The 16,808-nt window shown below is 36.0% G+C and overlaps 1 protein-coding gene across 1 annotated transcript in view; it reads right to left on the reverse strand.

Moving 5' to 3' along the window:
- LOC147070819 (uncharacterized) overlaps positions 1-16,808 on the reverse strand; it is a 53,011-nt gene that overhangs the window by 1,252 nt on the left and 34,951 nt on the right. The window contains exons 3-8 of the mRNA XM_085948719.1: positions 10,188-10,398; positions 7,321-7,686; positions 4,579-4,764; positions 3,256-3,377; positions 2,169-2,336; positions 15-185 (exon numbers count right to left, since the gene is read on the reverse strand). Of these exons, the coding sequence (XP_085804845.1) occupies positions 15-185; positions 2,169-2,336; positions 3,256-3,377; positions 4,579-4,764; positions 7,321-7,686; positions 10,188-10,398 (1,224 nt within the window). The remainder of the gene's footprint in view (positions 1-14; positions 186-2,168; positions 2,337-3,255; positions 3,378-4,578; positions 4,765-7,320; positions 7,687-10,187; positions 10,399-16,808) is intronic.

Here is a 16,808-nt window from a genome sequence, read left to right on the forward strand (position 1 = left end):
TCCAATCAAAATACCTTAATGAGTTCTTTGAGTCGCTCGGTTATGTAAAAGGCATGATTTTCATCGTAGTAGGCTAAGTCTCCAGTCCTCATCCAACCAACAGGTTTGAAGATGTCTTCGTTAGCTGCAGGATTATTGTGGTATCCCTTCATTACTTGCGGACCTCGTACCCACAATTCACCAACCTGAAATGAATAAAACGGAACAAATGATACGAAAATTACAGTGTGGTAATAAGCATTAAAAAAAATCTTGTTAATCCGAAATTAGTTGTAATATTAAGTACCTAATTCAAAAAAAAAAAAATTCATTTGTAAAAGTCAACAAACCTTTTTTAAAGGATATTTTTGTCATAATTTTCAGTTTCCTTTCCATATACAAGTTAGTTCTAAATAAAATCAAAGGACATGTCCATGGACAATTATTCAAATTAACTGTAAGAATACGAATGTATATAAGTACGGATGTCAACAAATATTGATAGGTACATATTAATTCTTTCAATAAGATATCCGTAACCGCTGAATGCCCACGATGGCCATGCGGCTTAAGCGGCGGCCTATAGCGTCGTGGGCCCCAGGTTTGAATCCTGGGTTTGGCAAGTATACATAATGTTTTTCAATTTTTATTTGTGTATGAGTCAGAGTACGGACCTAATAAGTTGAGAAAGTGTCTGACATCCATTTCTCGTAAAAACATAATCTGTTAATACAGTGGAGGCCCATATGATTTTATTAGGATCCGACATGGTTGAAATAAAAAATAACCGTAGATTGAAAATTCTATTAAAATAACAAAATCACCCTATGCGCATATATTCTATACACAAGACTGCTTTCGGCCGCTACGGCAGCTATCTTCGGTAGGTTTGTTTCGAAGTATTGTTTTGGCTGTGGTAAATTTTAGAGCTAGATAGACAGTTTTGCCTGTTTAGACGGGTAACTTATTGTAATTGTAGTCAATACTAATACTTCGATACAAACCTACCCTAGATAGCTGCCGTAGCAGCCGAAAGCAGTTTTGTGTATAGAATAGATGCGATGGTTTTAATTAACCCTTTTACTCCCACGGGGCCGATATTTCGGCCCACCATACCTATGCGAAAACTCCATCTGGGCCGATCCATCGGCTGAAAGTTTGGAACCAAATTTACGATTTATTCCAAATTTTTTCCCGTCATATTTCGTTCATGTAGACGAAGCATTATATTCACTGTGTGTTGGGTGGTGACTAACATTTATTTTAGTGTCGGCATTGTTTATAATTATGCCATACCCTAATAACTCACAAGTCATAATTGCTCTGCTGTCGAACTTGAGACCAAAGAGGGTCATAAAAATAATAAAACATTATTTTTATGACACATTTTAAATTCTGATATTTCTTTTAGTTGTTTTATGATTCATATATCACATTACAAAATGAAATTTGTAATTTTTGAACTAACAATGGATGCCACTGTATTTTTGGTAAGATGGTGAAAAAATACATGAATATAAATAATATTATAAATGATTTAGTGCTTTGAGACTTATTTTTTGAAATTACTTCATTCCATATCAGTTAGTCGTCGATACTGTATCGAATTCTCTTGCGATTTCGTGAATTGAATAATATTCTTGAATACCTTGACACTATACGATTTTTTTTGATTACTTTATAAAAATTCTATTTCATAGAGAAATAATAATATGTTTATTTTTTTTTCTGTTACTACATAAGGATAGATTATATTATAAAATTTGATATATCAATTATAAATAAAAAAATGTTGTCACACTTGTTTTGTTGTTCAAACATAGTTTTATCCGTTCATTTCTAAATAAATATTGATACATTATTTTTTTCTTTTGTTTTATTGATGTAAACTATCAATATTATTAATTATTATTGCTTTATACACCATTGAGAACACACAAAAAAAGTTTCAAATTTTTAAAACATGTGTAGAATTAGTTATTTAAAAAAAACTAAATCGACGATTTGTTGTCAAAAAACGCTTGGGAGTTTTCGCATATGCTAGGCTAAATCAGCTGGGAGTAAAAGAGTTAACAACTCCGAAACCATTATTACCTTCTTAACAAGGAAAATTTAAAAACCCAATCAAACATTTCTGTGATTTGTTGAGTTTGTGAATCTGTAATTAATATTAATCAAAATAATCTTACTTGATCGGCTCCTAAGACTTTACTGTTGTCCTCCAAATCGACAATTTTGGCATCCGTGTTAGGGGTGGTTCCTCCGACTGACGCGTAGTTAGTGTTTCCCCTCTCCTGCATCATTATAACTGGAGAAGTCTCCGTTAGGCCGTATCCTTGCATGAACGCAACATTCGTCTAAAACAATACAGAATGTATTAATATCATTCAACTTTCTTCCCCAACACACCTTCATTTTGGAACTGTCTCTTATCGAAGATTACTATTTACAAAGTAATATTGAATACAGATCTATAGCCAACTGATATGTCACCTTCATCTACTAGCCTGAATCTCTTCCATGTATGACTATTGAACTGTTATTTTTTAACCTTTTTGAGTTAGCGACATACCAAAATAGATAAATTAAAAAGTTTTGTTTGATATAACAACACATTGACACACCAGTATGTCACAAAAAACTGGTTGGGAGACACTGGGTTAAATAGTATGAAGAAGGACAAAATAAGAGTGACGAAATTAAAATGAGGACCATAAGCACTAAAAAATAATGGTGTCTATATGCACCTTAAATTATCCAGGTTATCAAGAGATACAAATGTCTGCCTATATAAGACATTGTTGAGACCAGTATTGTGCTACGGTTCACAAATGTGGACATTAAATGTCAGTAATTTCCGGTAGCTACAGTTGTGTCAGTGTGAAATCTTGTGAACGTTCTTTGACCCCATTTGTGAGGATAGCATCTGGCGACGTCACTATAGTTATGAGTTCTACAAGCTCTTCGATGCGTCTGATATCGTCAATTTATCAAAATCAAATGCCTGTGATGGGCCACCCACGTGACACATAGTATGGATAAATAAGCAGGACAAAGAGCCGCACGTTTAATGAAAATGGAGTGTAGGATGACCACGACTTCGGAGACTTGACGGCCCACAAAGAGATTTACGAGTGATAGAAGTGATCGGCTGGAAAAGGAGAGTGGAATAATCTACTTTGAGGCTATTATGGCTCATCCCAGGCTGCATTGCCGGATAATATGAAAGTATAAAGATGCAGTTTAAACTATATGTACTATAAATGAAGACCTTACTCGTGTTCTCAACAGGAATCTGTCGATGTCGCTGGCAGCTAACGGGGCAGCCCCGGACATTACAGTCCTGATGGAGTCCAAGTGAGAATGATTGACACCCTCATAGGAAGCCAGGAACAGTACTGAAAATAATATTAAAACAGGAATTTAGAAAGTTATTTACACATTTTAGAGCATTGAAAATGGCTTCCGTGTCCATATAAAAATTGTAGTCATTCTGTGGAACACTGGTCTATCTGACAGAAAGTCTATTGGATCCAAAGGAAGGGCTGATTTTCAATTTCAGCAACATAAACACATTGCCACTGAATGCCGCAATGACCGTGTTGTAATGTATCCGATTGGTATGTCGAGGGTCTCAGGTTTAAATCCCGGGAATGGCAAAATTCGTGTGTTTTAGCTCAGAGCATGGACCCAATAGGTAAAGTAAGAGGCTAACCTCCATTTAAAAAAAAATCTGTTACTAGACCTCTTTGTGAAGCGGCTAAGATCCACACCGGATTGTAGTCAATGGAAACGAAAACATAAACACACTACACAGTTGACATCGGTACCTATTGCAAGTCGGTTGTTCTGAGTGTTTGTTATAAAATTCTCAGATAAAGGAGTGTTTATATGTGTGTACAAGTAAGACAGTTGTTGAATTTATTGGTAAAAAAGTGGGAAATTGGTATTGTTTTCTTTTTTTTTCTCTTTATCTGGTGACAATGCCCTCCACGTCAGATGTCGAAAACAGAAACATTTTTATTCTGCTCATGACTTGAATACGTGTATTAATTAAGGCGCTAAGTACCAAAATAATAAAAACTGACATTTTTATAGAAAAATGTTCTACATACCAACGCCAATAACTTCAACTATAGTCTAAGTGCCTCAAGCAAGTCAAAAAAATACAGAAAAATAATTAAACCTGTCGACGTTGTAAGTCCGTTGGCGTGTTTTATTTATAATGGTATATGTAGCACTGCAGTGGTCAACGGCATTCAATATAAAATAGCTGACAATGGTGTGTTGACACTTCCGAGTTCTTAATACCTAAAATTATAGAAGCTGCCGTGATTGCTTCACACTGTAAAACTACATTTTTCAAAAGGTCTGCTTCATGAAATTTTACTGCAATGACTCGGTATTTTGTAACTACAGGCAATACTACTTTTTGGTACTTAGAGCCTTATTTAATACACGTATTCACTTGATAAACAAATTCAATATTTCATATCTCGACTGGGCCAGACGGCTGATGAGAGTCATCGAAACTGTTTGTATAATTTATGTAAAACAGAAACATGGATATAAATTTTTAGAATATTTTGCAAAACGTACCGATTGGTGGCACCAAGAACAGCACAGATCCTTTGTACTTGGCTTGGGCATTCAAAAAATCGTCTGGGGTAAACTTAGGTAACGTAACGATTTTTGAGCCTAACGCCATTTTACTCAGTAGAGTCACCGTTAGGCCGTATATGTGAAAGAAGGGTAACACACATATTGAAACATCTTGATGGGTCTCTGAAATAAAAAAATCATGTTTTTTAATAAAAAACAAGAAAGAAAATGATGTACCTACTAGTATGTAAGTGCATGCATAATTTCGATTGTAAATAATTAGCTGCAAAGTCAAAGTCTGTGATATTCAGACTAGTCAGAATATTGTCGTGACCTATTCTATTAGTAGGTCGCGAAATCAATTTTATTTTGTAGATCACTTGCCTTCTTTATTTAAAAATTTATACAATACGAAATTTGCATACTACTCCGATATATGTTATTTTATATAAGTAAAACAAGAAATTGAATTCAGACGCATGGACATTAGCATTAGACTGTTGTGTTTTAACTGCAGTGGCGAAGGGTGGAGGTAGGCTCTTATAATCTGACATAAATGGTTCACAATAAACTTTGTCAGCCAAACATGTCGTTTTCATTGAACTAAGACTACAATGTGTAGATAATGTTTGCTTTTTTTTTTAAATTTATAGATAGAAGAATATTTTTTATCGATTATGGTTTGGTTTAGGCAAGGCTTAATGAATTTTAAAAAACTAACCAACACCATCTACGTTGAAGTTCCCACCACCACCTGTCATGTATGTACAGCCGTCTTCCATGACGCTTTAAATGTGTCTGAAAGAAGTGATTTTAGGTGCTCATTCCATCCTGAGACGGAGCCACATGGGACTGATACTGCAACCAAGCACTGTAGTGCTTAAAGAATTTTTTTTTTTGACTGGCTCTGCTGTCCGCTGACGTTAAGAGCCCTGTGTATCAGCATACTGAGTGTCACAAGTTGAAATGGATGAGTCTACAGAGGAGTCGGGACTATTCCGCTCCCCATACGACGCTGTAAATTTCTCGAATGCCGCAAAGTTGGCCTCGGTTGCTATCAGATCTCCATGTCCAATTGGGCCCGTGTGAGGACGGACCCTGACAAACAGCTCCGCTTGTTCGAGTTCCATAAGCGGGCAATCCCAGAGGATGTGTTCAACATCTTGGTGGTCATGTCCGCAGGTACAACCCGGCTCATCTACTATCAAGCCAAACTCGTGGACTCTGGCGGCGAAGTTGCCGTTTCGGAGAAACGCACTGAGGTCTGGCCAAAACGAACCGTGGGCGGCCATCGAGTTATGTTGACCCGAGAACTACCCCTGAGGACGACAGCTTCTGTATTGCTCGGGGCAAAGGTCAGCTTGTTCAGCAACCCCCAATTAAGGATTCTGCCCAAGGCATCCGTGGCTGCACGCTCAAGTGCCGGTCGGCCTCGTCACCCCAACAAGCAGGAATAAGTCGTCGCAACGAGCTTGCAGTCCGGAGGCAGTGACAGGGAAAGAATGTCGTCAAACAGTATATTCCACAAAAGGGGACCCAGGACGGAGCCCTGGGGGCACCCCATGGTGGTCTTCCTGTGAATCAGGCTGGGGCCGGAGTCGTAGGTTATTTCCCTATTGCTGAAGTTGCAAATGACAACACAAATAACGAAAATTATGGTTTTTTGGAGCTAGAGTCGGCCGGTTTGGACCGAATTTTTTCAGACAAACACCACAATGTTGGGGGCGCGTACGCGGGTACTCCACAATCAATTTGGAACTATAGCCCGAAGGGGGCCCTCACAATGTCACAAGTAGCACAAAAAAAAAACATAACACGTTTTGACACGATTCACGGAAAACCTTGAGATTTTCCGAAAACTTTCCGACTTCAGATGCAAGGGGGCTCCCGTCTTCGCCTGGTAGCAAAAACCGACTTTTCTGAAACACTTTCTCGCAACGCTTTAACAAAAAACTAACATTCAAAAAGATTTTCCGGTTTTACGGCTTTTCCGGGAATCTCTCGGAAAAGTTTGGTATCAAATATTATGCATTCATAATTCAACCAAAACAAATAAGTATGGCTGAAAAATTATTGTGCACTATTATTGTCGGATCACCCATACATACCTAAACTATTATGGTTTGATTTGGATTTAAAAACTAAGGAGCACCATCTGCAAATCGTATTCTTATTTCAATGAAAACAAATACTTATGACCGATAAAGTTAGTGTGCACAATTTATGTCAAATCTTAACAGCCTACCTCCACCCCTCGCCACTGGTAGACTGGATTGTTTCATTACTACTAAACTACTGGAATTGGGGCTTGCAGCCTGTTGCAGTGTTAACAAGGAATATGAAAAAAATTTGAAGCAAAATTGTATGCATATTCATTAAGGCTATATTTCAGTTGAGGCATGGTCTAAAAAGATCGTGGCTAGGCGATGCGCGGATTGTGCAAATGACGCGTGCCAAAGGAAATATAATTTGTCAAAAATCCATCATGCGTCCATTTATTATTACTAATAATAATAGTATATTCATTGAGTATATTTATTTCTTTTTTAAGTACATAGTAAAGTTGTTTAGTCATCTTTACACGATTTAAAAATATTTTCATTCGACGCCATGACAAAACAAATCGACGTGCAGACACCTCTACGGTCGGTCTCCGATTGGCGACTAGTGAGAAATTTCGTCGCACCTACTGTTGAAAATTATTTGCCGTTTCACTGAAGTACGCTCTTACTATCTTACCAGTGGTAGGCTGAATGATAGTGATTTTTCCGGATTTCATCTGCTCGCAGTTAGCGGTGATGTTTCTGTGTGTCAGCTCCACCCCTTTAGGCAACCCGGTGGTCCCGCTGGAATAAGGTAGGAAGACCACGTCATCGCTGTGTCGTCGTACCTCCTTCAAGCAGCTGGTGTCTTCATTGAAGTTCTCCGCGAACTCGGCAAACTTGACAGTGCCCTCGGGGTGGGGTAAGTCCATGTGACATTTGGCGATTATTACAGGGATAGGTCTGTTGAGCTTTTTGATGGCCTTCTTCACCACGTTGTAGCAGTCTGCTGTCGTTATGATCACCTTCGCGTCCGAGTCCCGTAATTGTACTTCGACTTCATCTATCATGGAAATTAAAATTAAACACATTAAAATGTTGGTATTATATAAGTATATAACAACAATAAGAAAACAGAAATCAGAAGATGAGTATGGACATCCTACGGGTGTTACTTTGGAATACAATTCAAAGAAGTGCCATCACAGAACACAAATAAACTGTTATGTTCAACTATCATAACCAATTTTATTCTGCCAGCCAGAAAGTGTCCTCACTATTATGCCCTATGGTCGGCAGAAGGACATCGCGGAGTGGAAGGGGTAATGCGAATTTTAATGGTTGGCGCGAGGAGTGGAGCAGCTTTTTTCAAGCCTCTTGGTACTGGTAGGAGTCGGATGTCTTTTTGGATCCCCGGTCCATGCACAACCCGATGGCAGTAAACACCGACCTTCGCTACATCGTCCTTAGAGTTAATCGTTTATTATCTACCGAATTTCTGTAGAATCATATTTACACTTTCTATTATAACGTCATTAATAACTTACTGCCGTCATTACGGTCAAGCGTTCTTATTTATTTTTCAACATATTTTGCACGTTCGAAACTAGTCTCTATAAATTGTTCTTTTAATATTATTTACTGAATATAGTGAGTTTCTCTAACTAAATGGTGTTTTATTTCTCTATTTCACACTTGTTTATTTTTCCTCAACACGCGATGCGGCCGATGGTGTGCCCAAGTTTGAATTTACTCTTTCTTTGTTCGATAACTTTATACGTAACTTCTTTTGATTTAAATACCACATGCCCTCAGCCGTGGTAACTTAATTTATTAAACCTAGCTTCTTATTCGCATACAAACTTAACGTTGCCAGTATCGCAGAGTCTCTCAATGGTGACGACCGGATGTTATATTGAAACTAAGATCTCACGCCCTATTAATAATCCATGCTCCTGATTCTTATCTATCCATCTTTCCACCTATCTAACCTCTTCTTCTAAACATAACAAAACACTGCTGATGCCAGTTTCATACATGGATAAGAAAGTTGGCTTACCAGCAACATGTCTGAAAATGGTCTTCTGATATGGAGCCAAGAATCAAGATGGTGTGTGGCGCATACATCACAACCGCGAAGTTCACGAGAAATTTGGAGGACCCAACATTATTGAAACTACCAAAATCTTTTGATAAAATGGACTGGTCATGTTCAACGAATGGACGAGGTTGGATAAAACCGGAAAGTTTTCGATGATTTAATTTAATTTTTAGAAATGGCAACAAATTAGATTCTTGGAAATAGCGTTGACATGTTAGCCACAGTTTTGGTATCTATCATTCCATTTTCATCTATGAATAGCTTTGCATAGTTTACTTTGTGACGTCAAATTTTTTCTGCCCGCCTCCCCCCTTCTTCGCAAATCATCACATTATATCAGACCCCCTCCCTTCCCTCGAGCGTGATGGACGTCTCCTAAGGAGTTTTAACCACTGTCGTACATCCACTTCTCGCAAGCCTAATGCCGGGTCCACACCGAAAACAAGTCGCGCGACAACTCGTTAAATTTTACGATAAACATGATAATTATCGTAAAATTTCTTAAGCAATTATGATAATTATCGTAAAATTTAACGAGTTGTCGCGCGACTTGTTGCCGGTGTGGCCGCACTTTAATACTACAAAGTTCTAAGCGTTCATCCTTGAGAAAACAATCCCAACAATGAAGTAGTATTCTAATTTGCCTTGCCAAGGACAAACACTTGGAACATTGTAGTTCTCCACTTGTGTTCTATGTATGATTCTAATCATTTTATTTCTGAACATTTCAAAAATTAATCTAAAATAATTACAAGATAAAAAGAACTTTTTATATACAACGTTTTTAAATTTTCTGTTGAATCATATAAACTTGACTTGACTAGCTTAAACAATCAAAAAAATTTGTGCTTGATAGAAATAATACTGAAATGTCATATTGATTTCCATAGTAACACACGTATATATTAATAATTTAGTTGATAGGACCCCAGACCCCCTAGCATCCAATAATGGTGTCGAAATAACTTTTCATACAAAACAGAAATATTCAATTCTACTTAAAGATGGCTAAAAGTATTAAAAAAAATGGATTGGCATCGTGTTCTGATATATTCTAAAAGTTTCAAATGTCTAGCTAGTCGGGAAGTTAGTTAAAAATCGATTGCAAGATTTGTACTGGACAAATAAGAATACGAGCTAAGAAAAACATTGTAAAAATAAAACCTTCCAAATCATGTCCATTGCCCATGATGAGGTTTGCACTTCATAAAAAATTACACAGTTTTTACTGTCTTCTGAAAAAATATATCTTTTGGATCTGTGAGGCTTAAAAGATAGAACAATGATAATAGATAGTGTTAATGAAGCATTTTTTAATCCTTTCCACGCGGACGGCACACCCGTTTGTGCTATAATTATTTGGCCATTCGATATAATTAGCATGTTATTTAAATGAGGTAATTAAATAGTCATTAAATACTCCGCGGTCAACAAGTTAATAATAAAATAAAAGCATAGCTCACCTGCCATGTAAATAGGGTTAACGGTGGTGATTACGCATCCAGCCTGCATCGCTCCGATAGTTGCCAGTGGAAATTCAGGCGAATTGGGAAGCATTATGGCGATGCAGTCACCGTCCCGTATCTTCAGTTTGTTTCTTAAGCATGCCGCAAATGCCGTACTCATCTTGTGCGCCTGTGCATAGGTGTAACCTTTCCCGGTAATTCCGCATACCTGAAAAATGATACATGCTGTAAATGTACATTGCCATTTGTTGAAAATATTTCGCGTAATCAATGACATTTTGACAGTTTGCGGGCGTGTAATACGAAAACTCTGACTTGATGAGGCACGGTGACACTAGTGTCGCAATGTTAGTATTAATTTTCCGAATCGCCGCATCTCACGATATAGCTGTTTTTTTTGGTTCCATGACAGAACAGAACAGTGAAAAAACAGAACATGACAAAACAGAACAACGATAAATATAACTATGGACCTTTCAGGAAAAATATAAATTTAATATTGAAATTATCCTATCTCTATTATGTTGATAGATTTTTAATAGCACAGATTTTCAATACGCAGGCTTAGGATATCTCATCTTAATCAATATAATATGTTGAAAATGATTGGGTGATTAGGTACAACGAAATAATGACCTAACCTAACCTAAGTAGATTCCACAAAAATTAATGTTTCATTTTTCCCCTGGCTGTTCTGTTTTGTCATGTTCTGTTTTGTCCGGTTACCCTTGCTTTGTAGCTTTCTTCGTTGGAATCTATGTTTTCTAAAATTTTTATGGCCTTTTCAATTGAGGCGAGACCTTCTGCAAAACTTGCAATTCGGGGTATTACTGTACTTAACTCCAAAATTAATAAAAAAAGTTATAAAATATGCTTCGTATTGCAATAGTTAATTATGTCGAGGTATATACTGTCAGGTGTACTTTTTTAACGCGGCCCTGGACAACTGCGCTAACTGGTTTGGGTGATAAATAAAAAAAACCGGTAATCCGGTAAAAACCGGTAAAAATTTTAGAAAACATAGATTCCAACAAAGAAAGCTACAAAGCGAGGAATAAAAAAATTACTAGCTTGCTACGAATAAATTCTGCGTGAAAAAAAGAAGCCATTGTGTCGTCAGACGAATTTGTTAGATTTTATGAAGCCATCGACATTGAAATAACTTTTTTTCTTCTAAAGCAGTGTTTTTATTAGTCCTTGGTCTCGATTAAACAATATTTATATGCAAACTTGTACCCCGATTAAGCGATTTTCGTCCGACCCACCTATCGCGTAACTTCAAGTTATTACTGTATTATGTTTAGCAAGTAAAGTAAATATTAACAAAGTAATCTTTTTATATTATTTATAACATTACTTTTTAAGTGAAATTGTACAATATTTATAACAAAATAAATACAACTATGGTTTAAAACAGCTGTAACTCATGTCACCTGTATGACATTCAAGAAATGTTATTTATCTCTATTATTACATGCCTAGTTTCTAGAATCTTGACATTGACCGTAAAGAATATTGGCGGGTCGTTTTATACTACTCTGGTAGTAAGGTAAAATAATCAATGGTTTGTTTCCTGGCTGTCCAGTTGTCTATCGGATTCAGAAATTCATAGATGTCTATATGGTATAAATATAACTATGTATGTAAATTGCAAGACATGTCAAACTGAGGTCGTCACTCACGTTGTAAAAGATGATTAAAACTTGACCTTTGTTGTGATGTTTATAATTATGTTATCATGATACCTAGACATCAATAGATTTTTATTTACTAATATAAACAATCATTGACTTGAGACTTTTTGAATTGCAAATTTTATTGTACAAGATGTTACAAATCAAAGTAGGAACTGGATAATAAATTGAACATGCAATTTATTAAGTGAGATATCTATTTCCAAAAACCGATAGGTCCATAATTGGTTTTAATGTTAGTTTTCATCTCCATTATATTTTATTTTAAAACTAGCTGACCCGGCGAACTTCGTACCGCCTCAGAATCAATAATCTTGTGTTAACTTATTAGCTGAATTAAATTCAGTTTTTTATTAAATTAAAATGAATACTCAAAATGAATAAGTTCAATAAATGTGCAACAACAAATCAAAATGAAAAGTATTTTAATTACATTGGAACTGTACACACTGTACACCCACGATGACCACGTGAATTAAGCGCCGGTTTATAGTGTAGAGATCTGGCAAGTTCATGTATTGTTTTTCAATTTGTGCATGAGTCAGAGTATGGTCCTGATAGGTTGAGCAAGTGGCTTACATCCATTTCTCGTAAAAATAAAATCTGTTAATACAAACCTCCACTCTGTGGAGGCCTATATGATCCTATTAGGATCGGACATGGCCAAAAGAAAAACAAAGAATGTAATTCACGTGGCAGCAAGGCATTTGCTATATTGAAGCGAATCGAAATGATTCGCGTAGCATTGTTGCACTACTTTCTGTTAAACTATTTACTGGATGGGTTGCACTCGGATTGTTTTGGCATTTTTCGTTTTGTTGTCAGGTGAGAAAACGAACAAAGCAGATGGTTTGCCGACACATGCTACGTACAACTTGCTACCAAAACTTTGGCCATTGCTGAGTGTTTCGCAATGTTGCATGTCCAGAAGAAGCACCTGCTACAGCATTTTCGGATCTCGCACATAACAGTAGCCAAAATCAATGACATGAGGAATGTCTTCCCAGTTCCACCGGGCGCATCGAGGAAAAATAAGCCACCATTTCCATCATCAATTGCCTTCATTAACGTATCGTACACTTCTTTCTGTTGGGGGTTCAACAGTGGTACAATCGTTCGAACTGATTGTTTCAATGCATCTCGATCATATTCACGTTCACGTTCAAATTCTCGATTGAAAGCGTCGTTCATTCCACGATGTAGCGTTGGCATTCCTAACTTGACTAACAAACTGCAGCACATGAGGTAACACATGTATTCGATCAAAAGCAAAGCCTGGTTATGTATCTCCTCATTCACCTCGAGATCGGGATTTCCTGAACTGACACGAATTCGATGTAAAATGTCTTCTGACATGTCATCCTTGTACTTGTTTCACAGTTCAGGTGGATTCAATGGGAAGCATGTCGAAATAATGATAGCAAATAATGTGCGTATCTGATTTGGAGATATAGAAACAATTGCTTCAGCGATTGTCATATCCCAATGAGTATCGTTTTCAAGCAAATTGAGCTGTTGACATGAAGCACGAAATGTTCGGCACACTACACCATTGACAGTTAGACATTTCGACTATCATTCTTTCTTTTGTTTGTTTGTTTCTTGTTTATTGTTTCTGTCATGTATCAGATATGGCGTTGTATATGGATTAAAATTTTTTGTGATTTTCTTTTATTTTCGAATGCGGGAGGTTCATTGTTCAAAATGTCAAAATGTATGAGAAAATGAATTTTCTTCATAATTTATTTTTTCCGTGATTTATCCGATATTTTAATAGTTATTCTGCTATTCCGGGCGGAGACAAATCCAACTAAACAAAGATTATAAAAATCTGTCCAGCCGTTCTTGAGTTATAAATGGTGTAACTAACCCGACTTTGTTTTATATGTATAGATTAGAATAATACACTCGTTTTTGTTAGCAGATAAATCCTTAATAATTGCAATAAATGAGTAAATTTTAATTTGATATATTGGGATTTGTTTGTACATGTCATTTTAATTAATCAGCTTCTGTAAGTTATTGGGTTTCAGTATTCTTTTGGTGGGGCGATCATTACGTCATATTGTTCGATTAATAACAGATAGAATATATAAGTATTTCTTTGTAAGTATGCATTTTGATTGATTAAATGCAATAACAATCAGACATAAGGAATGGAAATTGACAAATCTTCATAAAAATCCTCAGACTGAATTGGGTAAGCCAGTCGGTCAGGCCACGGATGCGTTGGGTGGAATGGATGAAGAGCTTTAAAAGAGACATTCGCAATGTCAATGATTAGAGACGAGCCAAAGAGTAGAGTAGGTATCGTAACAGCTGGAGGAAATCGATGCTCAACTTGAATTGTAAGAAGCATAACAAGTCAACATTGCTTCCACAATGGGAAAATTCTGAAACTGTGGATTTGAATCGCACATTTAGCAAAAAGTCACTAATTCACTTAGGTATTGTTTTTCATGTCTGTTTGATTCGGAACAACGACCCAATGGCTGACTGCCATTTTTTGTAAAAGTGTTAATAAAACTTTCATTTCATGGAACAGAATAATAACCATGTTTAATTTCTTTTTATTATTTCCATCATTGACAGTAATACTTGTCGGTGAATAAGAATATTTACATGGAAGGGATGATTTTGATATTCAACTGTTTAACTACTCAGAAGCCACAATCCTATGTACATTCTAATGACAAAGGATGGTGAAATAATGTAGAATTTAAAAATACCCAAAACTGTTCTTCGCACGAATGTCTTTAGTGTAAAAGAGAATTATTAATTGAATTGCCGTTTACATCGTAGAGCTCAATTGTTATGGTTTAAAAGCAACGTTTTTTTATTAATTTTACAGTATTTGAGTTATCTATGTTGATAGCAGTTCTGGGCAACAAACGAACGAGATAACTACTTTATCATTTATTATCATTTTATTATTTTTGGATAATTCTTTATTAATTTCAAGCTGTTGTAGTAAATTCAACATTAGTCCCTTATTACAAAAATGTCTTTAATAGTCTCAGAGTGAGAAAGAGAGAGATCTTTCCGTCTCATTCTATGAGTTTTATTATACTTAATTGTAGATAAGTCGTTTATTTTTGTAGAAATGATAATGGTTTAATGTCTGTAGCATTCTGCAGAATTTAATATCATTTATATTATCATTAATTGATATTATTGTTTACATCATTTTAACGTTTTGTTTGTCAACTAACTTCTTTTGTATTGAACACAACATGCACGACGAAACCTTAAAATCAATATATAATATTGAATGAGTTTTGTATAAACAAGCCAAAAATATGCACCGAACCAATTTGAATGATTTTTGATAAAATACAAATTGATTTTTAAAATTTTCAATGTTTTTTTGTCATACCATACCATGTTTAAAAAACTCTTCTGCAATTTACGCAAAACCGAGATGTTCACAAAACGTGAAAAAAAAACCACTCAGATAGTGTGATATTAGTCAGATTCTACTGTTGTTACCTTAGGTATTAAATTACAAGATAAAAATTCTGAAATTAGAGTGGAGATAAAATTGATGCAATTGCAAACAAAAACACATAAACAGTATCATAATCATTATGGGTCTTCCATATATGATTTTACGCTGTAAGGAGGAAGGAAGTCTGTTATAATGTGATGATTTGTTATGAAGCAGTGTTGGAGGGTTGTACAAAATGTGATGTACCTACTTCTTTCTAAAAAAAATCTAAGAATAAAATATTCCACAAGAACATTACACTGTCCTCGTAGTCCAATGTGTAAGACGCTGAACTTTCATCCGGCCGCTCCGGGTTCGACCTGGTGAGGTCATGTTTATGTGATTTTCTCAAAGTGTTTCATAGTATCACTTCTATTATTACATGACAGTAGAACCTCGATATAACGATTTCACGATTTTTATAAATGACATAGCATTGGTAATTAAAAATGCTATGTTTTTGTTGTTTGCTGACTACTTGAAACTCTTCATGGAAGTTGTCACCTTGGACGATTGTCGTCAACTCCAACTTGATATAGATAATATATTAGATTGGGGCAGGCGTAACAAACTGGACTTCAATATTGATAAATGCAATGTTTTATCGTTTACTAAAGCCTCACGAGTATTGTTTTTCCAGTATTCGATGCATGGCAGAGTTCTCTCGCGAATATCATCTGTAAGAGATTTTGGAATTACATTTGACAGTAGACTGACGTTTAGTGGTCATATAGATACCATTTGTAAAAAGGCGCTAAAGATGTTGGGCTTTGTCTTGCGTACTTCCCGGGTCTTTTCGGATGTTACGGTACTAAAAATTCTCTATAACTCCTTAGTTAGAAGCAGACTTGAGAGTGGGTCTATCGTTTTGGCCCCGCATCAGTTGAAGTACGGCCTTATGGTGGAGAGAGTTCAAAAGAAATTTTCAAGACTCCTTTACTGTATGGATATTATCCGTGGCTCTATCCGACTGATTTTCTCTTAGGGATGCTTACATACTGTAGCTTAAAATTTAGAAGGGATCTTTATTTAGCTACATATTTTTTCAGACTTATACACGGCGTAAATGTGAACTCTGCCATTCTTGGTGGTGTTGGCTTGTGTGTCTCTGATAATTACCTTAGGAATCGAGGACATCCGTTGTTTTTTCTCCCACGGTGCACAACTAACATGCCATTGGTAATGCCAATTGGGAGGGCAATAACCATGTTTAATGAAATCGCTTCGGATATTGATATATTCTACTTACGTGTGAGTGAATTTAGGTGGACGTTGTTTTATAAGTTTTTAAGATAGGGTCTATCAAAGTTCACTCTGTGTGCTTCCATCTACTTTTATTTTGTTATTTTTGTTATTTACTTTATTTCTTTTCTTATTTTATTTCTTATTTTATTACTTATTGTATTATTAACTCACACTTCTCAGTATTATTATTTT

This window comes from Rhyacophila brunnea, unplaced genomic scaffold (assembly GCF_057557595.1).
Source record: "Rhyacophila brunnea isolate RB1 unplaced genomic scaffold, BYU_Rbru_1.0 scaffold_21, whole genome shotgun sequence".
In the NCBI taxonomy this organism is placed as follows: domain Eukaryota; kingdom Metazoa; phylum Arthropoda; class Insecta; order Trichoptera; family Rhyacophilidae; genus Rhyacophila; species Rhyacophila brunnea.